This window comes from Pteropus medius, unplaced genomic scaffold (genome assembly GCF_902729225.1).
Source record: "Pteropus medius unplaced genomic scaffold, Ma_sr-lr_union100, whole genome shotgun sequence".
NCBI lineage: Eukaryota > Metazoa > Chordata > Mammalia > Chiroptera > Pteropodidae > Pteropus > Pteropus medius.
Window position 1 is genome coordinate 243,088 of NW_024340699.1, and position 20,689 is coordinate 263,776.

At 40.2% G+C, this 20,689-nt stretch overlaps 1 protein-coding gene across 2 annotated transcripts in view; it reads left to right on the forward strand.

Moving 5' to 3' along the window:
• Positions 1-20,689, forward strand: part of ITK (IL2 inducible T cell kinase) — a 50,186-nt gene that overhangs the window by 26,740 nt on the left and 2,757 nt on the right. Inside the window, exons 7-16 of one of the 2 annotated variants that reach the window (XM_039876526.1) lie at positions 1,601-1,666; positions 5,144-5,198; positions 11,299-11,381; positions 13,214-13,347; positions 13,725-13,799; positions 15,401-15,572; positions 15,969-16,185; positions 17,138-17,202; positions 17,292-17,410; positions 19,082-19,239. In XM_039876526.1, coding sequence (XP_039732460.1) covers positions 1,601-1,666; positions 5,144-5,198; positions 11,299-11,381; positions 13,214-13,347; positions 13,725-13,799; positions 15,401-15,572; positions 15,969-16,185; positions 17,138-17,202; positions 17,292-17,410; positions 19,082-19,239 — 1,144 coding nt within the window. Of the gene's footprint in view, positions 1-1,600; positions 1,667-5,143; positions 5,199-11,298; positions 11,382-13,213; positions 13,348-13,724; positions 13,800-15,400; positions 15,573-15,968; positions 16,206-16,236; positions 17,095-17,137; positions 17,203-17,291; positions 17,411-19,081; positions 19,240-20,689 lie in introns of those variants that run through there. The other variant, XM_039876527.1, reaches the window with a different exon arrangement.

The window sequence follows — 20,689 nt, forward strand, 5'->3', positions numbered from 1 at the left end:
CTCCAAATGAGAGTTTACCCTTTGTTCAGGGGCCTGTGGAAAGACTCAACTGTGCACTTCAAAGGGCTTTGAAGAGGACACCCCAGAGGCCAACCAGCACATGGGAATTTCCCAGTTTGCTTTGTAATAATGCAGTATAGTGGAAAGTACACAGGATGGCGAGACAGAAGAGTTGGGTGTTAGTGTCAGCTGCTCTTGATGTTTATGGCTTTGGAAAAGTCACTCAACCTCTGTGAGTCCATTCCCTTATCTGTAAAATGCAGATGATACTATTAGTTTTGTCTCTCTCAGAATGTCAAGAAAATCAGCGAGCTGTTGAAAGTGAAAGGGCTTTGTAAATTCTATATCCACGTGCAAGTGAAGAGGATTATCATCATTTGTGCAGATAACCCAGCTTGGGCTCATTAAAACACAGTTATTCTATTTGAAAGCAAACATAATATTTTACATATTAATATAACTGTAAACATAAGGTGTGGCAAAAACATTTAATTAAGGGGAATTCCAAGAGAGAGATATAAATGAAATAGCAAATTTCAGAACAAGTTGACTCCCATCAGTTGGCATTGACTGCTCTAAGCACTGTGTTAAGCGTGATTCTGAGCTTGGATGCCCAATTCTCCAAAGAAAGCATAGCAATATCAGCCATGGGCACAAGAAGTGAGATAATCATCCCATATATGACATCCCTAGTTTTGATTTTGTCACTCCTCAAAACAATTTCGTGAAATAGATCACACATTCCCCATTAAATATAATCACTACATTGAACAAATGGCCTTATTACACAGTAATTAAAATATTTTACAGAGGAAAGAGCAAGAAACTGCCAGGCATCTTTTGATCGATTGGCAGAGTCTGGGGGCTTTTTATGTGTAACCTAGTTTAGGTTTCTCATTTTACAGGTACAGAGCCAGAGGCCCAGAGAGTGAAGGGACACTGTTCTCATGTATTAAATGTGATAATAAGTGTGAAAGTGCTTTGAAAAGTGCAAAGCTACATGCAAATTTAAAGTATTTTGTTGTGCTTATTCCTGCTCAAAAGAGACTCCCATCCCCAAATCCAGCATGATGTTATCCTTTTTACTCATTAAAAAATATTAGGGAGGCCTTGAATTAAAACTTACAATGCTGACTGGCAGCATCTTTTGGTATCTGTGGCTGGAAAGTAATTTTTTATATTTTAATTATTTTGGTTTCATGACTATAAAATAATAATACTAAAGTGGAAAAAAATACTGGTTATCACACACACAAAAACGTTTCCTTACAGAAAATAGAGAGTGCACATTAACCTTTTTTTCCAGTAGAGGAAATTTCACAATGAGGAGAGCATCAGGCAGAGCTTTTTAAGTAAAATAGCCAGGTCTTATTTATTATGGTTTCTGCTTTAGTAGTGAAATCTATTGCTTTTAACAGATAGCAGGTTGTAGTCATTTTTAGCAACTCTTTTATTCTAAAACTTTTAAATGTCTTCTCACAAATGCCAAATAATGTGAGACTCTCTCATCTTTAAGTGACTTTTAGTGGATTAAACTTATAAAATAGAGATGTGAAAATTGGTCCTATGTTAGTCTAAACCCTGATTTCCCTTTTAACAGGCATGAAGGATATGTACCAAGCAGTTATCTGGTGGAAAAGTCTCCGAATAACCTGGAAACATATGAGTAAGATATTTTATTTACTTTCCAAAAATATGGTACTAAGGAGTCCTATTTAAATTAGGAGTAAATGATTGATTATAAAAGTACCAGATGTTTTTTTCTTCTTGACCCACTTTCTTCTCCCCACACTATGATCCCTAAATAAACAGTAGAGGAACACTTTAAATAAAAGAAGCGGGAGAGTATGTGTATTCACCTGCCCTTTGATTAAAGGGGTACTCCTCAGATGCCTGTGCAAACTGTAAAAGGAAAAAATTCTTCTGGGAATCCTGGGAATATCGATCTGGCTGGAGAAGGCAAAAAGTCCCTATGAACACTGGATCAAATACAAACCGATTAAAATCAGGATTTAATCCTTCCAATTCCAAAATAGCAGACGAATAGGTATTAAATCTCTGCTTAGCTTCTGTTGTTTATTTTAAGCTGTCATGTAGGAGACGAATTCACATGAACATAATTTTAATGGAACTACTTAACGTTTAATAAAATCCGGTTGCAGTGTACAGAGAACTCACCATGTCCACATATTTCCTAGCTCAGCTGCTAAAAGGCTCAGAAGCGATAGCACCATGGTAGCAATGTGCATACTCAGTGTCTAAATAATACTTCTCACTAACAAGAACCAGGACTTCTTGGAGAAATGGCTCGGAGATTGAGAGGTGGGCCAGGGAAAGAACTAGATGAACTTGGAACATCTTATGGCACCAAAAAGTAAAGAAGTACCCACCAAAATTTTTTTAAATGATGGGGACATGTCAAACGAGCACAGAAATCAGCTTTAAAGTGCTCCTTCTGACCAAATCTTGACCAGTTCAACAAAATAAATAATGACAGTAATGTACTACAATCCAGTGTAAAATAAATATCCATAAGAAATAGATAGCACAATAGATAAGTAAATAAATAAGAAAATAAATAGGAACAGAAAGTCCTTTCTTACAACAGAATTTCAAATAATAAACGTAGAAGGAATGAAGTTTAAAAACCACCATTTTGTAGTTTATCAACTGATTCAGGCAAAAATCATCAATGAATGTCACTCCTAGGGGGTGAATGTTTGATATTTACAGTCTCAAACTATCTTCTCACAGATTGCTTCTCAATACCAAAGTGAAAATACCTGGGAGACCCCTTCTTAACCAAATGATCAATAATGAGGCAAACGGACACTGTGTTTTCTGACATGATACACTGAGAAGGACACATCACTTCATAGTATTCCTGCCCAAATGTGCATAACTTCAATTTAGTCATGAGGAAATAATAGACAAATCCAAATTGAGGGATATTCTACAAAATAACTGGCCTGTGCTCTTCAAAAATGTTAATATCATGAAAGATAAGAAAAGCTGAGAAACTGGTCCACGTTAAAGGCAACTAAAGAAATGTGGTAACTAAATGCACTAGTAATCCTGAATTGCATCTTGAATCACTAAAAATGTAGTTAAAAAACACATTATTGGGACAACTGATGAAAGCTAAATAAAGTCTGAAGTTGGATAATAGTATTGTACTAATGTTAAATTTTCTGATTTGGATCATTTTACTTCGGTTATGTAAGTGTATATTCTATTTCTTTGAAATTGATACCAAAGTACTTAGTGTAAAAGTCTATTCTCAAATGATTCAAAAATATATATCTATCAAACCAGAGAGAATGGTAAAGCAAATGTGTAAAATGTGAGCAATCAGTTCATCTGGGTGAAGTGTGTATGAGAGTTCTTTTATAGTATTTTACAACTTTTCTATACATTTGAAATTATCTAAAAGTAGAAAAAATTTTAAGTCTACCAAATATAAGATCCCAGGGTTGAAGAATGCTTGCTAATGAAGATTTCTATTAACTCATTTGGGTTATAAGTTCAAATGTGGTCAAGTTATTTGTTGCTGAAATTCTAATAGATTCTATAGTGAAGAGCTATCATTTTCTGAAGATTTTCCCAACCCGAGATTCATTTTTATCTATTTTACGTGTAAGTAGTCCCTCCCACAGCTAACAGGAGAGTCGTCAGTTCCAATACTTGAGCTGCAATGAAACATGTATAAAATATGTTTAATTTTTTTTTTTTATAGTCAATGCCTTTAGGAAAAAATAGACATCTATGTCAAATGCTCATTAGACTGGGAAGTTTCATTTGTTTCTTTGTTTGTTTTTGCTTTTACTCACATCTCTTCATTTATGATAGAGGGGGCAAACTCAAAATTCCTACAGACTACGAAGCAATAGAAAATGGTGGAGCCTGGGCCAAAGAAAAAAGTATAGTCCCCCTTCTGAAAATATTTTAAGTCATTTTTTAAGTGAAACATTACACCATACAAACAAAACGGTCTGTGAGCCTCATTTATTCTGCCCACTGTCAGTTTGTATTTTTCAGATATGGAATCACAGCTAGAATATAAAATAACTTACAAACATACAGACATTCTGTGTATATCTGTGTAGAAAAAAACACCCAATATGATGACTTTTTATCTTTGATCTTAGTTGCAGGCAATATCTGCGTAAGGACTCAAAAATATTCCACCTTGCAACATAACCCTATGTTTGTAAACCCATAGCCATTGATTTGCTCCAGGTCTCCTGCCTTGGTTTGGGGACATGACCTTGGTCCAGTTTCTTCACCAGATTGGATCTCAGATCCCTGTTCCTTAAAATGAAGGGTCAGACAAAATAAAAGAAGGTGAATCACAGCACTTTTGCTAGCATTCCCTCCCCATACCTGAATGCAGGGTAGACATCACTCTTTGATAGTGACACACCTACTGAGCCCACACACACGGCTCTGGGCAGCCATTTCATTGATTAAAGCTTTTATATGAGCCAAACGTGTTTAATACTTGGTGTTCCTTCCTTACCAGACTTCTCTCCTCCTGGGTTTATTAATGTTCAAAACTAATTGGTATCTGATGGTAGTTCTATCTCCTCTTATTTAATAAGTGGCCAAGGAGGCCACGATGTGGCTCAAGTGTTAACGACAACATCCCAAAACTTCATCCCTAAAAATCACTCATATTCTTCTTTACCACCTTTAGCTGTTTTTTTTCCACCAAATTATAAATATGATGTAATCACCTCACAGAAGACCTTAAAAACCACTTTTAAAGAGGCAAGTACTATAATTATTTTAAAAGAATATTTGCTATGCTTTCAAATTCACATTAAATTTTTATAGCTGCCCTAGTATCATCCCACTTATAACCACCCACTGGCTTATGAAATGGAGCAGAAGATAAATGTTTTCCAAAATTTTATTACAGAAAATTTCCAACCTGCACAAAAGAGAAGAATATAAAGAACCCAAAACCCAGCTTCAACCATTATCAATATTTTACCAGTTACACGAGCCTCTGCTTTTGAGTTTAAAAGCATTGCTAGAAACAGAAAATGACCAAATCATTTTCTGGCATTAATTATGTTTTATATGTAAATTATAAACATTTTCAAAAAGTCATTGACGTATGACCTTTTCCCGCTTTCAGATGGTACAATAAGAGTATCAGCCGAGACAAAGCTGAGAAACTTCTTTTGGACACAGTAAGTCTCCTTAACTTGCCTTTTGACTTAAAATAAAATGAATTGTGCTGGGTTTTTTTCCAGCCATAATGTGGTTTAAGCCAAAGCAGTGAGTCTATATATTGGATTTTCAGTGGTTTTCTTGTCTGGTAAAAATATTCTGGGGATTTACGGGACAAGCACACAACAAGATGAGAAACCTGGGGAGGGCCAAAGGCCTTGGTATTGACAAGCAACCGTGCCACAGGTGTGGTGGTCTTTCCAGCTGTGATGGCTGACCCCAGCAAGCCATGGGACTGTCTTCCTTGCCTGCTTCTCTGGCTAGATCAGGGGTGGCTATGACTCAGATTCTGCCTGGTCGAGCTGTGGGTGCTGAGGAAACACACTACTTGTTTTAACGTATTTTTCATGTGACAGTTCTCGAAAGCCATGCAGCATGAGTATCTGCAGCAAGACAGCTTCTCACCCAGGGCCGTTGGGATTAAGGGAGAGAGGGGCGAGGAGACAGAAAGCAAGGTGCAGCAGAAAGAGTACCGGATTCTGGTCCCCGCTCTGTCACCAACTCAGTGTGAGACTTTAGGGACATCTCTTCTTTCATCTGGGCCTAAGTTTCTCAAAGAGTTTAAACAAATGCAATTTTATTATTTTTAATCACACATTGGTAAATGAAGTGTTGCCCGTGGCACACTTAAAACAGCCCTTATTAATAACTAGCTAAAGATGATTCCTATTTTACAGCATTTCTTTGGAGACACTCAAATACATTCTGCTTGCTGGGGCAGGTAAAACATCCTCCTCACTAATACTCTGAACTGCTTTACCAGATCCTCTCTGCCTCCTCAGGTAATATAAGGGCAAACTTCAGTGGGTCCTTGGTATGGTGTTTGAAACAACAGCTGAGTTGTTTCATGGGTGTATTTAATGTCTCCTTATCTAACAAATATAGCACTATGAAGACATGGATTGACTCATTTTTATTAACCAGTAATGGATTTATTTTATTTTTATTAACTAATTTCCCAAGGTACTGCCCCATATTTCTCCAGTAGAATAGAAACCCTTTATCATGTTCCTGCTATAACTAGGAACCTAAAACTGTACCTATGACAAAGTAGTTGCTCAATAGATATTTGTTGAATGAATGAATACATCAAATGCTTAATAAATGTTTTTAAATTAAGAACTTTGCTAAATGAGAACCTGGCTGATCATGAGCATTATTGAGGGAGCTTTTTAAAAATACAAGATCCAGGACTCTAGCCCTCGCCGATCAGAACCTCTGGAGGTGGCATCCAAGTGATCCTGGGACTTACCTAAGTTTGAGAACCACAGAAAAGCATCTCCCATGGTGTTTTATCAATTCTTCAGACAGCACCTCCTCTAAGAAGCCTCTCATACTTTCCCTCTCCCCAGCGAGAGGATGTGGTTCTCCTTATCTTTGAACCCTATAGTACAATGTCATTACCTCTCCAGCGACACTGATCTCACTCTGACTTGAATCTCAGCAGGTTCTTTTCTGTCTTAACTCATTTAGGTAAATGGTAAATTCCTCGCACACAGGTACTCCATACCTTTCAGCATCACACCCATTGGGTGACCTGAATTTCAGGAGGAGCCTTTTCTAACACATTGATTTATCATATTTCCATGATTCTAAGTTAAAGAGGCAATATTGACCTGATAATGGGTTTGTTTCAAGAGAAGAAAAGTAACATCTCCAGAATAGAGTGGCTATGTGTCAGATACTCTTAAAGTACAATGCAGTGTGACAAGGCTATGAATTATTAGTTTATCTTTTTTGTAATAACCTACCCTGTGCGTCGAGATTATCTTCTGTAAGATCATCTTTAAATCACATAAACAGAAAGGTACTCCTAACACAGTCAACAAGTCTCAAATGAAGGCAGACAGTGGAGTCAATACTTCCAATAGATGGTATATCATAGCAGGTAATGATAAAGGCAGCGACAGCACTATAGTTCTGGTATCATATTCCAGCATTTTAATTCTCCCGGTAATTTTACAAAGGTTGTTTTACAGTAGAGAAAACTGAAGCTCATACATTTAATCAGGAAATATCTGGAATTCACAGAATTATAGACAATTAAGGTGAGAATTCCCTTTTAAGAACATCTGGTTCTTCCTTTTGGTGTTATAGGTGACTAAAGTGGGGCCAAATTCAGAGCATGAATCAATGGCATAGTTTGGACTAGAGTAGGGGTCCTTCTTACACACACACTCACACACACACACTCTCACACAGACACACAGTCAACAAGGGAATATAGGAGTTAAGTTATATTCTCCCATACCTATATTTTCCATCCATATATTTTACCTCCTTGGCATATACTTTTTTTCTATTATTACCTGTTTGTTTTCCTAGATTAAGTAGTAACGGGTCAATTGAGAACTTGATAACGTCCCATGGGAGCAAGGTCCCTCCCACTCCAGCTGCACTGTACAGGTCAGCGCCCCATTGCATGGTGGTGATGTGAGCAAAGACTCTTCAGGCTCCAATGTTCTTGGTGGCTGTGACTTCCTCTGAGCCCCTTGCAGGAAGTCAGTGGTAAGGCACATGCTGGATGCCTCATTTTCCTCAGAACCCTAGGCTGCCCCAACCCCAAACCAGTTTCCTGTCACCATCACTGAATGTCGCCCAGAGCAACTACGATGGAGGAAGAGCTCTATGCCTCCCATGTCAGCTGAGCTGACTGCAAGCCTTATCTCTCCTTTTTCTCTTGTCTTCAGATTAGTTGCTCTTGTTAACAGTTGGGCCCTATTCAAATTACATATTTTTTTCCCCAAGAAATAATGGCGTTTTGGGGAAGAATAACAACAATAACAAGACATTCTTAATTAGGTAGAAGAGACGTTCACACTCCCCTCTTCACAAGATAGTTGGTAAACTTCTGGGGTTTTTTTGTTTTGTTTTGTTTTGTTTTGTTTTGTTTTGTTTTGTTTTTGTCTATGTTTCTTCCTCTTTAGAATAAGTTACAAGTCTGCCTCTGTTGAAGTTTTGCTTCTTCCTGCCTCGAGTTTAACCCATCCCATTTCAATGAGACAAGAGCAAACGCTTCACTATTTGGCAAAAGGGGATCAATTTCAAAGACAATTTATGCTACATGTACTACGTTGATGAATATCACAAACATGTTGTTGAGATAAAGAAACCAGACACAAATTCCTTATTCACAGTAGCCCCAAATTGGAAACAGAGATGGAGACAGAAAGCATATTAGTATAGCAGGGGTGCAAATGGGACTAGAATATCTTTACAAAGTGACAGACATGCTGTAAAATTAGGTTGTGGTGATGGTTGTACAACTTTGTAAATTTACTAAAAATCATTGAATTGCACACTTAAAATGGGAGAATTTCATGTTACGTAAACTATGCCTCAAAAGCTATTTTTAAAAATTTAATGAAATAATCTTGGATCTTTGATGTCACAAAAATCACTTTTACTTCAGAAAACTACTGACCCCAAAGAGGGGAAAATATAATTTTTGGAAAATCAAGTTTTTTTAAAGGATGATTCGTAAGCAGCCTTAAAAGGGTTTTTCATATATTGTTGGATAAACAGTTGACATTCATATCTGAGAAAAGGGAAATAAGAATCTGGTTAGTTCTCTTCTGCCCTCACCATGCCCAAGATTCTGCACAGAGCACGTTGTAGAGAATGTGGGAGGCTAATGGCAGGCACAAGATTACACTATTGTTCCAGAAAGATTTATAACTCATTTTCTTGAATTTAAAAAATAAAATTCATGAAACACAAAATTATTAAAGTAAATTCTGTGTGTACAAAGACAGAATCCTAGGACTGTTTCAGGACAACTTGGAAAAAGATAATGTAGTAGCTTTCTGCCTTTTCCTGGATTCTTCCCCGTTTTCAGGCAGCAGCTAGGGCTGGCCAAGCTCACTGTGTTGGGAAAGGGTTGCCACGGCTGAACAGAAGTCTCAACTTAAAATTTCTTTCTGTTTTTTTTTTTTTTTTAAACAAGTTTGATGGAGATAAAATTGCCACTTAACATTGTACAAGTTTGTACAATGTCATTATACAACATAATGATTTGATATATGTATATATTGCAAAATGATTACCACGATAAGTTTATTTAACACCCATCCCCAGACATAGTTACAATTTTTTTTTATAATGAGAATTACTCTCATTATAAGATCTACTCTCTTAGCAACTTTCAAATATACATCATAGTATTATTAACTATAGTCACCATGCTGTACATCACATCCCTAGACTTACCTTATGACTGGAAGTTTGTACCTTTGACCACATTTACCCAATTCCCCCACCTTCCACCCCCCTTAAATTTCAAAATAGACTCTAGAAACTCTCAGCAGAGATAAGAACAATTTGGGGAGTTTCACAAAGTTTATGTGGTAAACTATAGGTTTGGCAAGAATGTACAATGATTTAAGAGCCAAATGTCCCCCACCCGCCACATACACAGGCTGCAGGTTTAGGACCAACTTGGAGAAGCAGGTTATGTTTTCCTCGCAAGGATGAGCTTTCTAACTACTATTAGTGATGTTGTGAGAGACAGAGATTATTTGTTAGGACTGTTATAAGTAAGCGCTGCATGTTCAGCAGAGTCAGCAGAGACCAAACTTGGATGTTTGCAAGAATCACATGGTAAGTTTATAAAAATTTCAGGTACCAAGGTGTCAGTCCTGGAGATTCTAAGTGCATAGGTATGAGGTGGAGCATGATCAGCTGTTTGCTCTTGATGTTTTTTTTCTTTTTTTGCACTTTAGACTGTTCAGGTAATTGTGATAATTGACGAAGTTTGGGACACAGAAGTTAAGGGACTTAGGCCAGCTCAGTGGTTCCCAAACAGGGATGGTTTTGTCTTCTGGGGAACACTTGACAATGTCTGGCATCCAGTCATTAGAGGCCAAGGATGCTTCCAAGCATCCTGTAAGGCATAGAATAGCCCCCTACAATGCAGAGTTGTGGGCCCAAAACATCAATGTGCCGAAGTTGGGATTACCCTGGGCTACTCTTTATACGGTCCTTTCTAACCCTGAGATTCTAGGATTCAAACAATTAGCAAGGCCATCTGTACTATTTTTATGTGCAGACAACCCACCTTTTGGAGAGGGGGCTTGTGTTGTTCTAAATTGTATACACTTTGTTCCACGTACTACAAGTATATGCCCACCACATGAGGTACCTGTCACTCTTTGGCCTTCACTTAAGGCCCTCACTATGTCTAAGTTAAATGAATCATAATAATAGATTTTGCAAATATTCGCAGCACAGATTTACAGCTAGGTGGGAAGAGAGCATTAGACATGAAGTACTCAAAACAGAGCTAAGATTTTAAAGTTCCCAGCAGGAATGAATAAACTGTTATATCCATTTGCATGTACTGATTTCATCAGTGCTAGTAAAATTGTCAGGAGGAATAAAGGGAACATTTGGGGGACTTTCCCTCTCTCCACTTTCCTCATGCCACCAGTGGCTTCATGTTCTTTCTCCTTTTGCCTGACAGCAAAATCAGCACTTTGGAAGGGGCCTGAAAATATATATTCTCATTAAGAAATTAATGAAGCTTCCAGGACAGAAAGCTTTGTGTTCTTGTGTTGGAATGGAGACTTGGCTGCTAATGTTTGCTGAATGGAGGCATCACAGATTAGTAAAATGATCATGGCTTTGCTCACATGCCTCATTCAAGGTTCAAGTCTCAGGTCTGCCACTTAATGGTTGTAGGTCACAAGAAAGTCACTGAAGCTCTCTGGCACTGAGTGTCCTCACCAGGACACTGAAGATAGTAACATCTAGATGGCAGTGTGTGGTGAGGGTTAGGTAATATCTGTAATGAATCGGTATGAGATAAGCTCCAAGAGGACAGAATTTGTGTCTGTGTGTCCTCATTCACTGCTTATTTCATCACTAGAAGAGTCTGACCCATGGTAAGAGTTCAAGAGATACCCGTTGATTGAATATATGAAATAGTAACCATTATTGCTATAAGTCTGCTCTAAGCCAAGTGGGCCTATAGTATTTCCTTCACTCACAGGCAAGAGGAGCTGGTTTCGTGAGCCTGGTTTTGTGAGATCGCTAACCTTCCACTCTTTCTAACCATTCCAGGGCAAAGAAGGAGCCTTCATGGTACGAGATTCCAGGACTCCAGGAACGTACACCGTGTCTGTTTTCACCAAGGCCATCGTAAGGTATGGTGCTAAGCAGGCAGGTGAGGAGGGCGGTACACACAGCAACGTTAGGCAGCGCAAGAGGCGGAGGGGTCCCTGGGAATCACCGGTCTGTTTGCCCTGGCCCCTCTGAGAAAAAAAAAAGGCCAGAGAGATTAAGGACATAACTGAAGTCACTTAGCTGGAAAGTGACATAGCTAGGACTGAATGCCAGGTTCTCTTCCCAGTTAGCATCCCTGAGTGCAGAGCTCTAAAGAATTAAACTATCTGGCCCTGTATCTGATGAGTTTGTAATTAATTACATAGAATAATAAAAAGACACTTCTGACTAAAAATGAGAAGATATGAATTCTAGTTCTGGCTTTGCTAATAAAGCTACCTACCATTTGCTGAGTCACGATGTGCCAGAGCTTTACAGACCATGTTTAATCCTAATAAGCCCCAAAGCAGGTGTTACTCTGCTTCTTTCACACAGAAGAAACTGAGACTCAAAGAGCCTCTGGCACGTCCCTGAAGCCATGCGGCTAGAGCGGTCAAGCCCCATTCCCGCTCCGGCCAGCGGGCAGGACCCTCCCCACGCGTCTGCCCCGCTTCTCACTGCAGAGTCCTTCTCTGTAAAATGTCCCAGAGCCTATCCAGGTCTCAAGTTCTCTTCTAATTAGAAACTTCATAAGAACTAAGCAATTTGGCAAAGCCCAAAGTCCAGGAAGGATTAAGAGAAGAGAGGAAAAGTGATTATTGAGGGATCCCCGGGGAGTACTTGTTGGAGGACGAAGGGTGTGCACGAGAGCAGGGCTGGACCATGTTGAAGAGGAAGAGTTCTGTCCTGGGGTGGGAAAGAACACAGCGCCCGTGACAGAGGGGCTGTGCCTCCGCCCTGCACAGGGGACAGTGGCCAGAGTGACCCGCAACTCCATAAGGTAGGATGGAGGAGTAAGAAATAAAGCTGTTTTGGGGTTCCCCAAGAAATCCCCGTGTTCGGTGATTCACTGGGAAGACACATGGGACTCGGCATATAGCTGTACTCCAGGCTGAGGTTTATTACAGTGGAAGGATACGGAGCAAAACCAGCAAGGAGAAAAGGCACATGGGCAAAACGCAGAGGAAATCAAACGCAAGCGTCCAAGAGGCCTCTCCCAGTGGAGTCACACTGGACATGCTTAATTCCTCCTGGAACAAGTTGCGACAACAGGGGTGAGGTGGCATCTACCAGGGAAACTCTTGAGAGACTCTGCTCAAGGTTTTCATCAGGGGCTGGCCACGTAGGCAGCCTCTGCCTAGCACATAGCAAAATTACAGACTCCCAGAAAAAAAGCAGGCATTGAGCATAAACCACATTGTTTATACAAACAATCTGAGCACAGGGAGCCACCCTTATTGGTTAGAAAATGGTGAGAACCCTCCCAAAATCCAAGTTCTCAGATGGCAGCCAAGGGCCAACCTCGAAGCAGTCCTTCCTAAGGACAGGAGTCAGGGCTGCTATGTTAACTCTTTGCAGGGAAAACTCAAATAAGTATGAAGAGGCCCGAGATACTTCCTTAATATACACTGATAGTTAGTTAAATCCATAGAGCAGGGAAGGCAAACATGTAGCACATATGAGACTATTCCCCATTTTATGGTTTTAGAAGAAACATCACATCAATGACTCTAATTGGGTACAGATATAGCCTCAGAGTCCTTAATACAACACCTTCGGCCAACCTGTCAAGACTGACACAGGTTGAAATATATCTGCCGTCCTCATGAGAGGGTAAAAAACAAAGCTAATAGGAATCTGATACCAGATTGACATTTCTATGTCTAAACATTGCTTCTCAATAATCACTGCATTTATGTTTCATTCGTTTAAGTGAGAACAACCCCTGTATAAAGCACTATCACATCAAAGAAACGAATGACAATCCCAAGCGATACTATGTGGCTGAAAAGTATGTGTTTGATTCCATCCCTCTCCTCATCAATTATCACCAACACAACGGAGGAGGTGAGTTCTAAGGGACAAGATGGGAGCCTCACACAGGAAATTGGAGAAAAGTGACACACGCCCCACCTGGTTTCTTCATGCCAGACAAGCTGACCTTAAATAATAACTAAATAGACAAATAGAAGAGGATGACAAATATTTGATTATATTAAATATTTTCCATTAGCAATTTCGCTGTTGAAAATGTGAGATTTCACCACCTGCTCACCTGAGGGTCTTCTCAGAGAGGGTGTAATCTCAGTGATTGGGCTGTGAGATTTGTTTTCCAGAATAAAAGCAGCGTTTTCATTGGGTTATACTTTTTCCCAGGTGATTTAACTTGAACAGTTGCTACAGTAAAGTTCTAACAATAGCCTTTTGCTTTTGAATCAACCCAGGCCTGGTCACTCGACTCCGCTATCCGGTTTGTTCCTGGAGGCAGAAGGCCCCGGTCACAGCAGGGCTGAGATACGGTGAGCAGTGCATTCAGGAATGTTATAAATTTGCACTAAAACTCATGTCTCTAAAGGCCTGGGGCAAATCTGAGTGGACTTTTCATGAAACTCTTCCTCACAGTTAAAATGACCATTAGAACAGGTACACTGTGTATCTGGAGGTGGATGGTGTGTACAAATGAACAGTTACAGTATGTGTGAGTAAGAGAGGTATATCTAAGCCAAATCAGTGTCCACTGGTTTTAGTTAAGAGTTCGTCAATGAAGTGTTTATTGAGCACTTACTTTGTACAAAGCACTCTACTAAATGCTGTTAGCACTATATTCTCACTTATCCTCTAGAACTTCTGTATCATCTAGTTTGTTGAATATGGGTCCACTGCAAGAGCTGTAAGCTGGCAACATCCAGAAGTGTTTGTTTGCATAACACAGTTCTAATGTTTTTTAAATGCTTTTAGGCAAGGCATGCATCTCTAGTGCCACAGGCCCTATTCCTTCTTGTCCTATGAAACTATCATCACCCACTTGTAATTATTTGCCTGGAACCCAAAGGCAATGGGTTTGCATCCCCTGGTCCAAACTGTGCCTGTTGAGAAGGCTGTGTGATTTTTATTTGGTGTCTCCCAGACCGGTGGTTCTCAAACTTCAGTGTGCATCAAAGTCATCCAGGATGTTTTTTAACAGTGTTGACTACTGGACCCACCCCAACACTTACCCAAACTATGCCTGATGGTGGCAGTTGCATTTTAAATGAGTGCCCTAGGTGATTTTGACACAAGTGGTCAGAGGGTAATATTTTACTTGCCATGGGCTCTCATCCCTAACCAGCACCATATCTGGCACACAGTAGGTACTCAGTAGTTTTCTGTTGAGTCTCTGCCTCAAAGAGGTAAAAACCAAGCTGTTTGTGGTACTCAACCAAATATCAGGAAAGGAAAAGGCCTCTTTAGCCTCCTTAGAAAAATAATTCTCATAACTAGAATCTTAGTGTGTCTATGCTGGATGGGAACTCAGAGATTATCTTATGAACCCACTCATTTTGTCAATGTGAAAATGGAGATTCAGAGCCCTTTTATTTATTTATTGAACATTTATCGAGAGCTGCCATGTGCCAGACATTGTGCTGGCTGATACCTCTGTACTGGTCCTCTTGGACTCCACCTCCATGCTCCTACCCCTGCTAAGCTAGCAGAATGCCATGTACACAGTGGGAGCTCTCGATGGATAAATGAATGAGTGAATGGTCTGCTCATATGAAATTTGCTCTGTATGAAAAATGACAACAAAAAATTTTCAATCAGATACAGAAAATGGTTGGGACCTTACAAGAACCTTTTCATTTACTTTCTTTAATATTTTGATTAATGCCACCCTCCTTCCTCTTTCCATGTACTCTCCCCCGCATACATTTTTCATGGTTTTAAATGCATATCGTTTGGAAAAAAGATAATAATTTTATCTCTCTGTGATATTTCCAAATCTAGGGCTCATCTCATATGCCATCTTTGGGTTATATTAACAGTAGGCTAACCTTCTACATAGGGTATACGATCTCCTGGTATCCTTCTACCTTGTATCTACTGCTTGCCAACCCCAGAAAACCCTCTCTCTCACCTCCAGGGAAATGGGTGATTGATCCCTCGGAGCTCACTTTCGTGCAGGAGATTGGCAGCGGGCAATTCGGGTTGGTGCATCTTGGCTACTGGCTCAACAAGGACAAGGTAGCCATCAAAACCATTCAGGAAGGAGCTATGTCAGAAGAGGACTTCATAGAGGAGGCTGAAGTCATGATGTGAGTGCCCAGAACAAGGGTATGAACGATGCCTCAGGGAGGGTATCCTGTGCTGTGCTCTTTCATACTACGCTGATGCCAAGTCATGCCAGATCCCTCCTCAAATCCAGCAATGGCTCCCTGTGGTGTGGAGAATAAAATCATACTCCTCACATGGTCTACGAGACCTGTCACGGTCTGGCCCTGCCCGCTCCCCAATCTCACATCCTGCCCATCTCTCCTTGGGCTCACGATGTGTCAGATACACTGGCCTCCACTCATCCTCACCCATACCAGCTGACTCCCTGTCATCCTTTAGGTCTCAGCTAAAATGACGGATTTTTATCTGGGGGTGGGGGGAAATGCATTTTGAGGAGACTGAGTTTGGACCATCTCACCCCTTGCCTTCTTTTCCAGGAAACTCTCTCACCCCAAACTGGTCCAGCTGTATGGGGTGTGCCTGGAGCAGGCCCCCATCTGCCTGGTGTTTGAGTTCATGGAGCACGGCTGCCTGTCAGATTACCTGCGCAGCCAGCGGGGGCTCTTTGCGGCAGAGACCCTGCTGGGCATGTGCCTGGACGTGTGTGAGGGCATGGCCTACCTGGAAGAGGCGTGTGTCATCCACAGAGACCTGGTAGGAGGGCGTGGGACAGCCACCTGCAGGTCCAGGATACAGGGGCACAGACACTGAAATGCGGAGCTACCGAGACTGGGAATGCATTAGTCAAGAACTGGTCGCAGTCCATCTCCCTCTCCCTCCCAGCTTCTTCCTTCCTCCACGCACTTTGGGATGTCCTCATGGGAAAATGTCCCAGGAGGACTCAGATCACAGCCCCGCCTCTAACTTTTTCCCTCTCAGATGTAGTTTACATTTTCCCTAAATGAAAGTAACAGCCTCTTCTTCTTCACCTCTCTGTGCCTCTGTTTCCTCCTGGGAAAATGAGAATAGACAAGCAGTTTTCCTCAAAGTGTTATCCAAGCATTTACCAGAATCACACTGGGGAGATCCTAAAATCATCCTCAGAATCTCTGGGCTTTAGGGCTCAGAAATATTCATTTTAACATGTCCCCTATGGGACTGTAGGCACATTAAAATTTGAGACTTGCCGGAGTCTTTTATTACTAGGGGCTTTTCTAATAAAACATTCTATGATACTAATTAGGGACCAGGTACTCTCTCTATCAAAAAATAGTAAGATGATTAGCAACCTCAAAACATTGTTATTTTAGTCAAATGGGCAACAGTTTCTTCCTATCATCCCTAATGTTAACATTTTTTTTTTTTTGATCGCATCAGGTTGCATTAGAGCATATCACTGGTTAGACAACACCATAGATTTCTCCTCTAATTAGGGTCCTGGGAATGAATAAAAGACGAAACTTACTCATCCTGATAAAGGATCTTACACATTCAGCTTTCTAGCTAAGTTCCATCTGGTGCTTGTGAAGTTTAATTAATGTTTGTAAAGCTCCTCAATGCCCTCGTACAACAGCACATGGAAAAGCAAAGGACGGTGATTACAGGCGACACCTTAATTACTGATTACAGTTTCATTCTCCTTTCTGTTGGCCTGTCTCCTCTCCAGGCTGCCCGAAATTGTTTAGTGGGAGAAAACCAAGTCATCAAGGTGTCTGACTTTGGGATGACAAGGTAAGAAGGGATGTGGTGCTGGTACAGTCTCAAGAATGGGACTCAGGCCCCCAGAACATTTGGACATTCTCTCTCCGCTCTCTCCTAAGGTTCGTCCTTGATGATCAGTACACCAGTTCCACAGGCACCAAATTCCCAGTGAAGTGGGCATCCCCAGAAGTCTTCTCTTTCAGTCGCTATAGCAGCAAGTCGGATGTGTGGTCATTTGGTGAGTGTCGTTCCGGCCCCACACCCACATGATCTGGGACTGTGGGTCATCTGCAGGGCCAGCTCTACGTCCCCTGATCTCTAGAGGGTGAGGGAGCCCCACTGGTGGTGTGTGTGTAATAACAGCTCTGAAAAGTGTGAAGGGTTCCTCATTACCGTTTTTGTTCTTGGAGACCTTTGAAATGGCAATGTGTAAAAATGCGAGTGGGAACTTAGGATTCTGGTGACAACTGCTGTGAGACCAAAAGCTAGAGTTGTCGGGAGATTAGAATGTAAGTTTCTTGAGGCCAGGGACCATATTTTGTCCAATATTATATTCCCATACTTCATCTTCAATAAGTATTTACTCGTTCATTCAGCAGCAATTTATTGAGCATCTACTATATGCCAAGGGCTAGTCTAGGTGCTCATAATATAGTGGTGGATAGGGTAGGAAAGACTCCTGTTCTCTTGGACCTAAATTTTAGGGGAGACAGTTAACAATTATATAAACAAGCTAATAGATATGTCTATAAGATAAGTCAGATAGTGATAAGTGCTATGAATAAAACAAAACAGTAATGGGATAGTGACTGGGATAGAGGGAGGGTCTGTTTTAAATAGTATGACCTAGGAAAGCCTCACTAAGGAGGTGACTCTTGAGCAGAGACCTTGAATGATGAGAGAACGCTGTCCCCATTTGAAGATCCAGGAAACAGCAGCCCTGACAGAGGAACCGGCATGTGCAAAATGTTGGTGTGCCCAAAGAGAAGGGGGACACTGTCTTATTGGGAGAGCAGTAGGCGATGAAGTAAGCAGGCCATGATGAGGAATTAGAAGTTCTAACAAATGCAAATGGGCATGAATGAAAGGCCAAATGAATGATGTTGTTGTGGCAGGAAGCACTAGTCTTGCTGGATTTGTCGTGGCATCCTAAGATCACCTCTCTGATTCAGATTATAAGAAGAATCATGCTTTGGACAGGAACAGATTAGAGTTTGACTTTGCCATTCTGTATGAAGAGAGGGTTTGCCAAGTGTATTGACTAATAGTAGAAGCTAGGGAGAAGCTGACTAATTAAATCTCTGACATCCTATGACTGTATTAGCACACAATAAAGCTAGCTGTGACATCTGTACTTTGGGCAGAAGAGAAAAAGATTAAATCAGAGGTCAAAAATGGGAAACCTAAAAATGTGTTTTGCTTGGTCTACATAGTATTTTTAAATCCAATTGAGTTTATATTTTAAAACTCTCTATTTGTGACCTCTTTTTCAAAATGAGAAGATGTGGCAGTCCCGAGCCCTTGTTGCCATGTACCCAACATTGGCTGGAGCTAAATCACAGCTGTCTCCTTAAGACAGCATTTTTTATCTCCAGTTTTCACAGTCCTCACCAGTCCCTGTTATGACGCCTCTCATCTTCTCCATTCATTTACATCACTTGTAGACGTTTGAGTTTATGTCCCTGCAAGTTTTAGTGGTAGCATTTGAGTTACATATAACGAAGGGCTGAGCTTGAACGTTCTCCACCTCTAGAAAAGTTGAGAAATCTCTGTTCTTTGGAAATAGTACCAGCCTAATACACCTACTACATCTTCATGCCAGGGAGCCTGCGATTCCTAGATGTAGGTTTGTTTGTTGGCTATTTGTGAACCTCATCATTAGCTGTGCTGCACTTACCATTGCTCATAGGTGTGCTCATGTGGGAAGTCTTCAGCGAAGGCAAAATCCCATATGAAAACCGAAGCAACTCAGAAGTGGTGGAAGACATCACTACTGGATTTCGGTTATACAAGCCCCGGCTGGCCTCCTCGCACATCTACCAGATCATGAATCATTGCTGGAAAGAGGTCAGTAAAGGAAAGGTCATTATAATCTACAACGTCACGGTCTCCCTCCTTCCCTAGAAAAAGGAACCTTTGTAAAGAATGAGGCAGAAGCGATGACTAAAAGAGAATAGCAAGAAAGTAACCTTGAGCATCTATTAACCAGAGAGATTCTCCACCCCTAAAGGAGCTGGCAGTGACATTACACATCATTTGATTTGCTGCACAATGTCGAAGCCATCAAAATGTTGTCAGAGGGAAAGGCGGGGGGATGAAGCCTATGTTAATACATCAATTTTCTGAGAAAAAAAAAATGTGTGTAGCGTCATAAAACCATTGAATGTACATAAAACCATTGGATGTACTTCTGGGGATCAGAAGTTCACTCGTGCTGTGGAAATAGTAAAATGACTTAAAAAGTTCATTTTATTCATTCGGCAGTTTAGAATGAGATGCCAATTACTCTGCACCCTCCCAGACATCTCAGTTATCCCTATATTTGGGTTGCAGGCTATGCCTTGTGCTGCATCAGCATGCGTCTTAGATGTCTTTTGGTGAGTTAGGAAATTCTGAGTTTAAACCACAGCTGAATGTTGCTGAAATAGGGAGTTAATACAAATTCAGATCATCGAAGGGTAACAAGGTAGAACTGGAGAAGTATCGAATTCTTCAGTTTTGTCTCAGCTTTGCCATTTCTTAATCATTAATCTTGGACAGTTCTCTATCTAAACCTCCTCTTTCTTACTGGTAAGAGAAATAAATAATGTTTGATTTGTAAGTTCATAAATCTTAAGTTCATAGATCATTCATAATCAAAAAGAAAGAAACAAACAATAAAGACATAAACAAGGGCACTTAATCTAGTCCATTTTACAAGAATTAAATACTATAATAATTATGATGGCTGACATTTATTTAGCACTTCTTCTTTTTTCACTTTTATTGATTTTTTTTAATTAATAGACTTTATTGTTTAGAAGTTTTAGGTTTACAGACAAATTGAGCAAGTAGTACAGATTTCCCATATACCTTCCTCCTCTATAATAACATTTTGCATTAGTGTGGAACATTCGTTGCCATTAATCAACCACAATTGATACCTTAATATTTACTGAAGTCCATAGTTTACGTTAGGGTTTATCCTTTGTGTTGTACAGTTCTGAGTTTTGACAAATATATGATGTCATATTTCTACCATTATAGTATCATACAGAATAGTTTCACTGCCATAAAATCCACTGTTCACTGTTCACATAAAATTCACTTATATATCCTTTCCTCTCTGCTCCCTGAATCCTTAGCAAATATTGACCTCTTTATTGTCTAAGTTTTGCCTTTTCTAGAATGTCATATAGTTAATATTATATGGTATATAACCTCTTCGGATTAGATTCTTTCACTTAACAATATGCATTTAAGATTCTTCCATGTGTTTTCGTGGCTTGATAGTTAATTTTTTTTTTATCACCAAATA